Source organism: Cicer arietinum, chromosome 6 (genome assembly GCF_000331145.2).
Source record: "Cicer arietinum cultivar CDC Frontier isolate Library 1 chromosome 6, Cicar.CDCFrontier_v2.0, whole genome shotgun sequence".
Lineage (NCBI taxonomy): Eukaryota > Viridiplantae > Streptophyta > Magnoliopsida > Fabales > Fabaceae > Cicer > Cicer arietinum.
Window position 1 is genome coordinate 22268250 of NC_021165.2, and position 14003 is coordinate 22282252.

A 14003-nucleotide genomic window follows, 5' to 3' on the forward strand; every position below is an offset into this window, starting at 1 on the left:
GGACATCCTCCTCCAACTGAGGCTCAGGGACATGGTCCTCCATCTGAGGCTCAGTGACATCCTCCTCCATCTGAGGCTCAGGGACATCATCATGGATGTCTTGTCTTCGACGACGATGCCTAATTTGACGATTTGCTTCGTTTCGTCGTCTATTTGATGCTGTTGGTGGAATTCTCTCAACACCATCACCACCTCTATCACCACCTATAATATTGCGAATAATTTGGCCGAAAGCACCTCTCATCCTAGGCACTGCAACATATAAATATATAAATATTAAAAAAAATTATAAACAATAAAAAATCAATGTAACAATATATAAATAATATATTAATAATATATAAATGTAATAATATATAAATAATATGTCCAATTTCGTTTCAAAAAATTATAAATAATATATAAACGTACGTTTCGAACCTTTCCCAGATCCAAACCTTCGAAACTGTGTTTCGAAACTTTCCTAGATCCAAACTTTCGAACCTGTGTTTCGAAACTTTCCCAGAACATTTCGAAAGTTTCCCCTGGCCTTGCATTTCGAAGATTTCAATTCAAGAAACTTTCGAAAGTTTCTTGTTTCGAAGATTTCAAAATGTTCGAGGAATGCATTTCGAAAGTTTCAAATTCAAGGAAACTTTCGAAACTTTCTTCTGTTTCGAATCTTACAAATGCATTTCGAAAGTTTCAAAAATTGCAAATTTTCGAAAGGAAACTTACTTTTGCGTTTCGAATCTTTGAGATCTTCGAAGGTTAGGTTGATTCTGGATCGAATATTTGAAATGTTCGAATGATTTGGTGAAAAGTGTGGGTAAATTTTTTTTTTGGTTTTTATATATGTGATAGAGGGTAAAATTGTCTTTTAAGCATAACTGGGGGGGGTGGCAGGTCAAATTGGGGGGGTGCCTGGTACAAAACTCCTGTAGGCGAGGCTCAGGCCGAAAAAAAAGCCTATCATAGGCCGTAGGCCAGACTTAGGCCTCAAAAATTCATCGTAGGCCAGACTCATGCCTTTCAAAGCCTGGCATGGCCTGGTCTATTCCCACCCGTCTGCGGAAGACTACTAAAACTACACCAATTGTTTAGATTTTTTTTAAAATTTAAATTTTATCTTAATAAAAAGTCTCTAAAAAAGTTTTGTATTTAATAGGACCTTATATTATAATATTTTTAAATATAAAATTAATAGAATCTTATTTAAAATTAATATTGTGTCAATAAATATTAAATTAATTGACTTAATTAGCAATTAAAAAAATTTATATAAAATTGATTATATTAATTTAATAAATAATTTTTTATTTTAAAATGTCTAAAAAATAATTCTTCATAAAATATTTAATAATTTTACTAAAATATTGTTATAGACTCTTGAACACTTTGTAATAAACCTCCTATTGGACTCGCTAGAATGGTATCTCAAATTGTTGAGCCCAAATATTTCAACCATCGAATTTATTAGCAAGACATACACAAACTATTAAGAAAATAGACAATTCATTTTTAATGATATAATATAATGAATAAATATTTTGATCTATAATATTATATTTTCATATTTCAATCTTTCATCCAAAAAAATATTTTACTTGTAGCTGAAATATATCTCCAATCTAAACAAAAAAAATTAATGTGGTTGCTTGCAAGAAAAGTAATTAGCACTTTTGACATTTTTGAAGAGGCAACCATTAGCAAAATAAACAAAAATATTGTTTAGGATATTTATTTTTTAGTGTAAAGTGTGGCACGACACACACCCATTAGTTGTTACTATTCTATTATATAGAGAAATTATACCTTTAAATTAAAAATCTTAGTTTACAGTTTACTACTAAAATCCTAGTTCATGTTTCTAAAAAAATAAAATGAAAATTCTTAGTTAATTGAGCGGTTAAATCGAGATTCGACGTAAGATTGGAGATGAGAATAGAGACAAAGTTACTATGATGATTTAAGAGTTATTAGACATTCTTAATTCTGAATGTAGATAATTTTTTTTTTCGATATAAGAAAATATGATAAATTTCATCATGATTAACTCATATAACTGTGATGTTTCGAGTTCGAATCCAGAAAAAGATGTTCAACTTAATAATATTGGTATTTTTCAGTTGAACTAAGACTTAAAGATATTTAGATAATTATTTTATTATTAATATTATATGTTTTATGTTCATTGGTTATTAATCAAAGAAAGAATATAATGAAACTTTTTATATCCCTAATTTTGTCACTACACCTCTATTATGTTTCAATCATTTTATGAATGTGATTCCAAGAGCTACACGAAAAATAAATATCACACAAAAGATAAACGATCAGACTCCTTAATAGAATGTTTAACTTAATCATTCTAGATTGGTCAAATTAGTAAGAAAATTGTAACATGAGAAAAATCACATAAAACACAACATATTTGAATAACTTGTGACCTACAAATTGAGAAAGTATGATATTTGGCAAGTAATAAACACTTAAATAATATGATTTAAGTGTACCGTCTTCTTTCTTGTTTTGAGAAAAAATTGCGAAGAATGAAAGGATTTGAGTAGGACCTAATGGGAATGACATGAAAAGTCTTTTTCGAAACTTAACATTAGGACATTACAATGTTATACAAGAGTAACAGAGAAAAACTTGTGATTATTATGGAGGAGAAAATTATTCTTTTTTAAATGTGTTATTCAAGGATGATTGTTCGACATGTCATACTACTCACCAGTGACATTTTCTCTGGAAATCTTTATACTCTACATGTTAATAGGATGTCTAAATTTAGTGAACTATTATTTACTCATACAAGAATGTTGGTGACGAGGTCCAATAAAGTTGGCTGATGATGATTAATCATATTTGTTTTATATGATAAGATATCAACAATGTTATATAGTACGATATATTTTTTCACAAACAAATCACAAAGACAAATTTTAAGTTAAGAAAACTAACTATACATAAAAGAAGTGAGTTGAAATAGTTAAACAAATTAAAAAATAACACATATAACTCGTTGTCTTTCGCTACTATTTTTTATCGTAACATTTAACATTATTCATAACATATATACACTTGATTTGTGTTGATTACAATACTTGCCAATTTTATTTAATGATTAGCGTGGTTATGTTCATTAAGAACTTAATTTTTTTTTAAGTTCTACTAAAGTTTGGAAGTATACCTTTAGAAGTTGTGTTTTACATTACATGCATTTGAATTCCTGTGTTTGGTGATTATGATCATATATCAGATAAATAGTCACTAATGAGCGACAAATATATAGAAAATTTAAAATGTAGGGACAATATATATATATATATATATATATATATATATATATATATATATATATAATATTAAAATTCAAGAACTAAAACACTTTTGCAACATAAATATAAAATTGGCGATTTCAAATTATAAACGACAAATAATGTAAAAATACATGATGAAAACTATAGCACAATTGATGACTCGAGTTGAATCAAGTCAAACTTGTGATGACCTCATATTTGCATATTTTGATTTGCTCAAGGAGAACATAATGGGATCCATATATGTAGGTTGCTTCAAGAAGACGATAATCTCTTCATTGGATCATACTAACGTAGCTACAACTTGATTAGACTAAGATAAGGATATTGGGTGAATACAAATAGCATCCTTTTTACTACCAAAACAATAAAAAAAGTAAAAAAGGTGTAGTAGCAAAAATAGTGGTGCTAAAAGTAATTTCTGATTAAAAAAATTGAAGCCCGAAACTGTTCTACAATGGACCCGACAAAAAAAGTTTAACCCGAAAAACTAGGGTTTTTTTTCATTCTTTTGTCTAAAAAAAAAAGCTAGGGCTATGAGTTTTCGCGCATAAAAAGCTCACTTTAACACCATACCCTGCCTCTTCCCTAAAACCCTAGTTTACTGCTAAAACCCACACTGTAACGTTATCAGCCATGTCGTTATCCATGTCCATTTCACCACCTCAATCCGAAGGCAAGAAGAAGAAAAACCGCAACAAACATGGCGAACAAGAAGATTCAACAGATCAACAAAACAACAAAGAAGAATTCATGATCAAACCTCAGCAGGTAACACCTTCCATCGACACTTCAAGTTGGCCGATACTCTTGAAAAATTATGACCGGCTTAATGTCCGTACCGGTCACTACACCCCCCTTCCCTCCGGTCACTCACCCCTCAAACGTCCCCTTGTTGAATACCTCAAATACGGTGTCCTTAACCTTGATAAGCCTGCAAACCCTTCTTCCCATGAAGTTGTTGCTTGGATCAAGCGCATTCTTCGTGTTGAAAAAACCGGTCACAGTGGCACTCTTGATCCTAAAGTCACTGGTAATTTAATTGTTTGTATTGATAGAGCTACCAGACTTGTTAAATCTCAACAAGGTGCTGGTAAAGAGTATGTTTGCATTGCCAGACTTCATGCTGATGTTCCTGATGTTTCCAAGGTAGCTCGTGCTCTTGAATCCCTAACTGGTGCTGTTTTTCAAAGGCCACCTTTGATTTCTGCTGTTAAGAGACAACTTAGGATTAGAACTGTTTATGAAAGTAAGTTGCTTGAATATGATGCTGAGAGACATTTAGTTGTCTTTTGGATTTCGTGTGAGGCAGGTACTTATGTTAGGACTATGTGTGTTCATTTGGGTTTGGTTCTTGGTGTTGGTGGTCATATGCAAGAGCTTAGGAGGGTTAGATCTGGGATTATGGGTGAGAAGGATAATATGGTTTCTATGCATGATGTTATGGATGCTCAATCGGTTTATGATAATTTCCGTGATGAGACTTATTTGAGGAGGGTTGTTATGCCTTTAGAGGTTCTTTTGACTAGTTATAAGAGATTGGTTGTTAAGGATTCTGCTGTTAATGCTATTTGTTATGGTGCTAAGTTGATGATTCCGGGTTTGCTTAGGTTTGAGAATGATATTGAGGCTGGTGAGGAGGTTGTGCTTATGACTACTAAGGGTGAAGCTATTGCTCTTGGGATTGCTGAGATGACAACTGCTGTTATGGCTACTTGTGATCATGGCATTGTTGCTAAGATTAAGAGGGTTGTTATGGATAGGGATACTTATCCAAGGAAATGGGGTTTGGGTCCTAAGGCTTCAATGAAGAAGAAACTGATTGCTTTAGGGAAGTTGGATAAGCATGGGAAGCCGAATGAGAATACTCCTGAAGAGTGGATGAGGAATGTGGTTTTGCCTGCTGGTGGGGATAGTGTGATTGCGAGTATGGCTGCTGCTCCTGCAACTGAAGGTGGGAAGAATGAGGTTGACGGGGAAGGGAAGAAAAGAAAGAAACATGAAACTGACGATAGCCCTGCTCCTGCCAAGAAGGCAAAAGTTGAAAATGAAGAAAAAGTGAAGACAAAGAAAGTAGAAGAAGCGGATGCAGAGGTCGAAGATGAGAAGAAAGAGAAGAAGAAGAAAAAGAAGAAGGATAAAGAGAACGCAGATGAAAAAGAAGAGAAAGAAGTGGAGGAGAAGGTTGAAAAGGAGAAGAAAAAGAAGCACAAGGACAAGGCTGAAGATGTTACACCCGAAGTGGAGAAGTCGGAGAAGAAAAAGAAGAAGAAGGACAAAGATGCTGCTGAGATTAGTAACGGAAAGGACGAGAGTAATGCTGATCGGAGTGACAAGAAGCACAAGAAAAAGAAAAACAAAGACACCCCGGAAGAATAAATGAAGACATGATTGGGTTTTGGTTAAATGAACTATAATTGTAATGCTATTTCTTTCTCTTTTTTCATAGTTTCACTTTTATTTAGTTTGTTGTTTTTTATTCAACTTTTTTATATTTATCTGGAGCTGTTTCTAATCCCCCAATTATCAAGTTTTTGGAAACGTGTAGTATGCATTATCAAATGAAATAGCTTTTCCTAATATTGTTCTAGTAGGTTTTAGTGAAAGATTGTATTAGCTACTTGATGGAAGATTCTGATCATTATGCTGGCTGTTAACAATATTTGCAGAGCTTCAGTAACCATTGGCATTTTTTCCTTGAATATATGGTTTTGCTAATCTATTTATTTATATCTTTGTATCTGTCTGTTTGAAAATAGGGGAGTTTGTGTTGGCAATTATCCTCTTCAAACTAGAGGCGTATTAGTAATTGAATTTTTTATTCAATTGATGGAAAACAACCTAGTATTGGTAATTATATGGGTTAGTCGCATCTCTTGACTATTCATATCTTTGCACTTGTAAGGAACCGATGCATCAGATTCTTACCCCACAATAAAGAGGCATTTTGGTTGCACGTGTTTTTTTCAATTGTGTATGACTATGTCATAGACATTGACCATTGGACTTGAATATACGAGCGATGAAGCTTTTGAACTAGATGTTGATCTAGGTTTGATGCCATGAAGATAAAATTTGGTCTTCCATTGATTCTGATGCTTTTTCCCCCTACTGCTCATATAGAATTCAATGGCTATCTTGTGATTCATATGCTTGATATTTCAACTTCAGTTTTTATTAAGAAAATTACAATGCTTGCGGATAATGGAATGGATGGAGATGATGATAATTAACTTTTCTTCTGATAAATCAAAAAAAGCTCATGATTAGGGTTTGTAATTAGTTCCAATGGAGAAAACTATCAAGAAAATTGTAGAGTTCGATGAAAAAGCATTTGTTGAATGGTGTTACTGTTATTTGATACCCAAGTTAAATCACAGTAAAGATTAATTCTCAACATAAGAGTGACGGCATGAGTTTAAAATGCATAATAAATCAATATGGTGTGAGTTTAAAATGCATAATAAATCAATATGGTTTGATATAAGTGTTAGATAATGGAGACTCTTAATTATTTATTTAAAGTTTGATATCTAATTGATGCATATGAAAAACTATATGTTGAGAGAGATTAATTTTTTAAATAGAACTTATACTTTTGAGAATTAATCTTTACAAAGGCGCTATAGATTTATTAATTTATCTACATAAAAAATACATTGTATGTTGAGAGAGATTAATTTTTTAAATAGAACTTATACTTTTGAGAATTAATCTTTACAAAGGCGCTATAGATTTATTAATTTATTTACATAAAAAATACATTGAAGACATTATTAGAGATTTTAGAGCATACTATTGTAATTTTTTTGAGTGAAGTAGACAATTGTAATTATAATTTGCGGAGTTAGTCTCCAAGATAATCTCAAGAAAATTGGGTTATCTAACTAGTTTGATCTAAAAAAAATATAAAAATTTTACCACAATTTTTTTGTGCATCACACAAAACTACGCTTGATTGGTTTACAAAAATAACTAGTTTATTATAAACAGTTTCTAAAAAAAACATTGAGGGATAAAATATTACAGTAAATAAAATATAGGCTTTAATATGATTTTAATTATTTTTCTTTTATTGAATATTCGTTTTGTTCATTTATTTATTTATTGATTAATTTTCGTACTTTATTTTTTATAAGTGATATATTTTAGTTTTTGACACAATCACAACCAAAACTATAACAACATATGATCATTAGAATCACTTATAACAATTGTCAATATATATTTACTATAATATTTTAGAAGAACATCAATTTAACACAATAATAGGCGTACACTTGAAAAAACTCTTATTCCATTATTTGAAACTTACATAATCTTTTTGAAATAAAAGACATTTATCAGTTTTCTCTGTATTTTCATATCTTCCTTGTGAAGGTTACACACTTAACTTTATAACTTATTCAAGATTAAACCTTAATAATTCATAATAACAATAATTATAAAATTGTTTGAAAGATGTATAATGAAAAAGCCTAACATTCATCATTTATAAAAGATAAAGGACAAAATGAATTATAAAAAATAAATTATTATAATAAATATTTAACAACAGATCAATGACGAAAATTATATTTAAACATAAAATCTAATATATAATATTATTTTTGGTGAAGTTCAAACATCGTCACTAATCTTTAAGACGAATGAATAGTCAAATTGTTCTTAATTCAAATTGTAAGTATTACTCAAATTAATCTTGAATTTTTATAAATTAAAGAGTATATTATTGAGATTGTAAAATAGTAATTAAAATAATCTATATTTAAACTTTTATTATTAGATATTATGATATGACATATTAATTGCATACTTGATCTCTCTACGTCGATTTCATGTCAATATTATCACAACTCATACTAATTTTTCAATGAAATTTTAATCTTTTGGAAAATTTATCTCTAAGAAGATGACAATGTTATAGGATCAATGTGGATAAACCATATGTTTAATTATACCGATACATCAGAATATCAAAAATTTACGTATGAACTATTTTGATTAATATTTTATAATTTTAAATATGTATTTACCAATTCACAAAATTGAAAAATTAATCTTTATAATTTTAAAAACTAATTTTTATATTTACTCTCTTTAAACCTCACCATTTGATTGTTATACAAATTATTTTATTTTATTTTATCGAAATCCATCACCAGTTAACTATTTGAAAGGATTTCCTAAAAAGAAAATATTTTAGGAGGATTAAGTGTACAATTTATTAACAAAATAAATTATATCAACTATTAATAAATAAATAAATCATAACTATTGAATTTAGATTCAATTGATTCTTTTAAAGACAAATAAATTTATTTTATATACATTATTCATATAATTTTTTTTTTTACCATCAATCGTTTACTAGCGTCTAATCAATAATAATGCTGAAATTTTTCACATAATTTATTAAGACATTTGATTGATTACAACTTACAATAACAGTATATATATATATATGAAACTCAAGATAAATTAATTTTGGGACGGAGGGTTAACAGTGGGGACAAAATAGTCACGTCGCCTAGCTGCATTTCCAATCTTGTCTTCGGTAATAATCCCAATTCCCAAATCTATGTATGTATGTATGCATGAGTTATGATGTTATGTATGTTGGGTTCCGCATAACATTGGCATGCGATCTAAACTGTAACTCAGCTTGACCCAACCACAAGACAGCCAGCGAGTGAGAGAGAGAACGAGCGAGCAGCAATGGCATCTTCTTTCGTCAAGCTTGATGATTCCCCAATGTTCCAGAAGCAGGTTCGTATTTTCATTCCCATTTCCACATCGCAATTCACTTTTACTACTGCTCAATCTATTTTTCTTCCATCTTTCTCTTCAGATTTGCTTTACTCTCATTCTCCCTGCATCTCTCACGCAACATTTATTTATTTATTATTTTTGTTATGCTTTCCGTTTAGTTTGTCACCATATCCAATTTTTGGATCTAGAATCAGTAATAATAACAATAAGGAAATAATGAACTATGTTCTTCAGATCAAAGCCACGTTCACTGTCCGATACAGACACATGTGCTGAAACTCAATCTATGAAATATGAAGACCGACACAGACACACCGGTCACAACACTGGCACATCGGCACCTTTAATAATTTGAGAAAATGAATTTGTTGAATAGAATCAATTTTCGACACTGACCCATGTCGGACACACTTTTGATAAGAAGTTTTGGTGCTACGGAGAATTCAATCATGTCATTTTCTTAGATTATCATTGGTGTCTACATGTTGCTTCATAATTAAGGAATTACCATTTCTGTAAGATACATTGAGTTACCTTCACAGTCATGGCCGCTTTAAAGTGATGATAATTTTATTTTCCTCCTTTGAGGTGTCTTTTTCATAACACACCATGGAGATGGAAATGGAATTGGATTAACAGGCTTTTCTCTTTAATATTAGTTTTGTTTTTTACTTTCAGTTTGGTCGATTATTGTTTCCTTTTGTGTCTACTAGGATGATTCCTTGTTATCTACTTTTGTTTGTACTCGTTGTTCTCTTCAATTCCTAAATCTTTTTCTGTTTCCCCCTAAAATAAGCATGTGCATGTTCATTTCCATTATTTATACGAGTTTAATAACTATATGTGGATATTATAACTGCAAACAAGTTTTACACATACACATCCAATCACATTTTGCCTATTTTTTGTCTTTTAAATGGGTTTCTAGCAACAATATTATGATAGGGCAAGAAGGAGAAATATAGTTGTATGTCTGTGTAAAATTTGTTTATATTGTGTGCGTAAATAGTACTATTTATATTGATCATGTTTCTTGGATTTGTAGTTTTTTTGGAAAATATATAGTCAGTCATTGAAATGAAAACTAACTGTTGTATTGAATATTGTGAAATGAATGTTCTATCTTACAAGAGAAGAGGTCTCAGCTTATATACTTGCTCAGTCTTTTACATAATAGGAAATCGACAGCTGTAATAACAAACTAACAGAAAGTAGTTACTCCTATAAAGCACATTGCCAAGTTCTTTAGTTATATGTACATATTCTCATAGTAATCTACCAGATTACGAACGATGGTACCTTGCAGTAATTTATTTATTTTCCGTGGAACAGTTATTTTCTATTGAAGAAACAGCGGACCAGTTAAAGGATCGGTGCCAGAACCTATTCAAAGGGTGTAAGAAGTTTATGTAAGTGCTAGATGGAATTCCTATATAGAGTATTAGATATAATTTTGCATTTACTAAATCAATCCTTGATTTTGAAGATATATATCTTTTTATGAATATTTTACTTGAGTACAGCAGAAAGAAGTACATGGCTTCTTTTTTCGTCAGCTACTCATGGTTGTTTCAAGGGGATTTGTATTATCGATAATATACGAAAGACAAATTGGACAGCCCTGATTTTCATGATAATTTTTTATTTTTGGGTCTAACTGTAGAAGAGGAAGATTATTGGTGAATGTTTGTGTGTTGGCTAATAGATGTGGCTATAAAGTTTAAACATAGAAGCACCGTGTTTTGGACTTTTGGTTGAAAATTTCACCAAATCAAATTGGCCAATCAATGTTTAAATTATTTGTTGGAACCACACTAGGGGCAAGTTATATTTAATGCTCTTCTATATCACTTCAGGACAGCTTTAGGGGAAGCATATAATGGAGAACTTGCCTTTGCTGATTCATTAGAAGCATTTGGAGGTGGCCATGACGACCCTGTTAGTGTTTCAATTGGAGGTTGTTAAAGTTTATTGTAATATATTGTTTTACTTCTTCTTCATACAAGTTAACAATTCCATATGGTGCTTCTTTTATGCTCACAGAAGAACTATATTTTCGTTTAGTGTTAAAATTGCTAGTACATAGTTTAGCATTTTAAAACACCAAGTTTGTTTATCAACATGGTCCTTTTTAGTAGTCTATGGCTTAATTTATTTTTCCTTGTAAAAGGTTTTAACTTCACAAAACTTTGCACTGATTAGTGAATGTATGTTTATCTAGTTCTTGGCTTCACTTTTCTTTTGCTGGTTACATAATGGTATAGTTGCTGTTTTTACCATATGACTTACTTCGGGACAGCTTTGTCACTGTTCAAGCTGAGCATAAGCTGCTTTGTTATTTGATGATTAGTGGGATGTCTGACATCCACCAAAGATAGCCCTGACCATTGCTAAGTGTAAAGTGTATTTTGATTTCTAACCAGGACCCGTCATATCTAAGTTTATCACGGCACTACGTGAGTTAGCTACTTTTAAAGAGCTTCTTCGCTCACAGGTGAGTCCTTGAACCAGAATGCTGCACTTTTATCTCAGAGTTTTCAATAGACAGTAGTGACTGTGAGACTTGCCTTACTTCAGATGTGTTTTTATCTTGAAAGCAAATTTTTTGGTCTGCTTATTCAGCTTGTTCAAATTTACTAAAACAAACATGAAGAAAACAGTCCTTTTGATTTCTCTTTCATAGCAAGTTTGACAGGCTGACGAGTTGGATTTATTTATTCATGTATCCATGTACTTATTTTGCTAATGATAATCAAATATCATGCAAAGAATGTTTAGATTTTACACTTACCATTCATGTAGTAATAAAATGAAAATTATGTGACTGGTTCTGTTTATCTCCATTGTGCTTTGTTGTGACGAGTTATGTTTGTCAAAAGACCTAACTTGAATGGGGAAAAAAAATTCTGTTGCCCATTCCTCTAACCCACATAAAAATAAAGTGGAACATCAACTACAATTTTCTCATCCTAAAAATTTGAAGCAGCGTGTAAATGATGACTTAACCTGTAGAACTTCCTACGTTACTTTTCACTGGAAGAAGGAAAGTTCTGATTGCTCCAATTTTTGTATAATACGAATTGAATAATAGTTGAAAATTCCTTCCCTGTTTAAGATTATCTTTTCACAAATCTTTGCTGGATGCGTTGGATCTATTATGCTGTATACTAAAAGAATAGAGAAAGAAAAATAATTGAAGAGCGACATTGTGTACTTATTTATGGTTGGCATTCTCCAAAGATATCTTCCTCTTGCTTTGTTGACAATTTGTCTTAGTTTTTTTGTTTGAGAAATTACTTGACATATTTTTTGTAAAGGTAGAGCATGTATTGATTGACCGGCTGGCAGAGTTTATGAATGTTGATTTGCAAGATGCAAAGGTATTTATTTTTTTCCACTCTTAAGTTAATGTTTCTTTTGTAAAAGTTCTATGTTGCAATTTTTTATGTACATAATATGTTTGGTGAAATCTCTTAGAATTTCTCTCTTCTATTTCCATCCATTTTTGCTTATATCAGGAATCTCGCCGTCGTTTTGACAAATCCATGCATTCTTATGATCAGGTATTGAGAAATTATAAGTTCTATACTCAAACTTTAAATTGAGTTTTAACATTGTTCTATTTGCAAATATAAGTCAATGTTATATTGTCCTTGTCTTGTTTATATATTCTTCTTACAAATCAGTTCTCCTGTTGAACATAGGCTAAGTGGTAACCTTTTTTTATGTGACGTCAATTTTTGGGTGTTCATCCTGTTTATTGAACTCTTCCTTCCTCCTTTAAGCCATTATTTACTGTTCATCTTTTAGGATTCCTCAAAAGAGTTACTTGGATGTTTATATTCCTTTGATGTCATGGTTAAAGTTGTCTTGTTTGTGTTGTTGGTGCATGATGGAAACCCAAAAACACAATAGTATGAAATGAGTTCAGTATTTAGAAAAAAAAGAAAATGATTACAAGAATTTCCTCCTATAATCCCGAGAGCAAAGCTCCTTCAGAGGATGAATACTCTCTGCCCCATTAGAAATCGTAAAACAGAATACTTACAATTATGATGACCACCTCATGACATCACCTCTCTCTATATATTACCCTCTTTCACGTGTATTTCTCTCCCTCTCTCTAACTAACTTGCCAACTCAGCACTCTTTTCTCCATTTGGGCCTTTCTCTTCATGCGTTCTATCAGTGCATAAGAATTTTATCTTTTATGGTAATTAACTGTAGTTTATGTGGACTTGCTTACTTTTGCAACTAATTCTTTACCCTTCATTTTATTTGTCTATTGACTGAACATGCAGTTGTTTGTGATAAATTGTATTTTGATGAGAGCCTAGTTATTTCGGCAGCGGTAGTAATCCTTAATATTTGATGTCTATATATGCATTTTTATTTTGTACATGAATGACACTTTTGAAAGCAGTAATTTGCTTGCATCCTTGACTTCAACGTTATAGTTCTTCCATTTATTTGATGTTTATTTCATTTTTTGATTACATTTGAACTGATATATCAATTGCTAACAGCTGATATTAGTAGTGGTTTCTCACAGTGTTTGTGTACCTCTTTTATACAGTCACGAGAAAAGTTTGTTTCTTTAAAGAAGAATACACCGGAAGACGTTGTTGCTGAATTAGAAGAGGTTTGCCGTATCAATTAGTAAATGATCAGTTGCTTCTCCCTTATCTTGTGCTGTGCCATGATTACAGATTGCAGTGAAAAAATTGCCAGTTCAAGAGTTATACATGTGCACTTATTTTTCCTGCTGGAGTTTATAATGAGACCTCTAGTCTGGAATGTATTTCATCACTTTCCTGCTTAAATATTGTTAGAATATTAAAAAATATCTTATAATATCTTTTATATTATATTAGAGTATCTTAAATTATTTCTTAGGATCAATTTATAATTATAGAGATATCTTAG

The 14003-nt window shown here is 31.1% G+C and overlaps 2 protein-coding genes across 5 annotated transcripts in view; both read left to right on the forward strand.

Annotated features, from left to right (window-relative positions):
* The first annotated feature begins 3854 nt into the window (after nucleotides 1-3854).
* LOC101513077 (H/ACA ribonucleoprotein complex subunit 4) lies at nucleotides 3855-6007 on the forward strand. Its single transcript, XM_004505700.4, has one exon. It carries the CDS (start codon nucleotides 3942-3944, stop codon nucleotides 5682-5684), a length of 1743 nt encoding a protein of 580 aa, XP_004505757.1. The 5' UTR covers nucleotides 3855-3941; the 3' UTR covers nucleotides 5685-6007.
* A 2787-nt stretch (nucleotides 6008-8794) lies between these two features.
* The window catches only part of LOC101513405 (ADP-ribosylation factor GTPase-activating protein AGD2-like), a 16726-nt gene continuing 11517 nt past the window's right edge, over nucleotides 8795-14003 (forward strand). Inside the window, exons 1-8 of one of the 4 annotated variants that reach the window (XM_027335705.2) lie at nucleotides 8844-8862; nucleotides 8970-9074; nucleotides 10410-10486; nucleotides 10934-11034; nucleotides 11501-11571; nucleotides 12395-12457; nucleotides 12596-12640; nucleotides 13654-13719. In XM_027335705.2, coding sequence (XP_027191506.1) covers nucleotides 9024-9074; nucleotides 10410-10486; nucleotides 10934-11034; nucleotides 11501-11571; nucleotides 12395-12457; nucleotides 12596-12640; nucleotides 13654-13719 — 474 coding nt within the window. In that variant the 5' untranslated portion in view covers nucleotides 8844-8862; nucleotides 8970-9023. Of the gene's footprint in view, nucleotides 9075-10409; nucleotides 10487-10933; nucleotides 11035-11500; nucleotides 11572-12394; nucleotides 12458-12595; nucleotides 12641-13653; nucleotides 13720-13739; nucleotides 13876-14003 lie in introns of those variants that run through there. The other 3 variants (XM_027335706.2, XM_012717247.3, XM_012717248.3) reach the window with 3 other exon arrangements.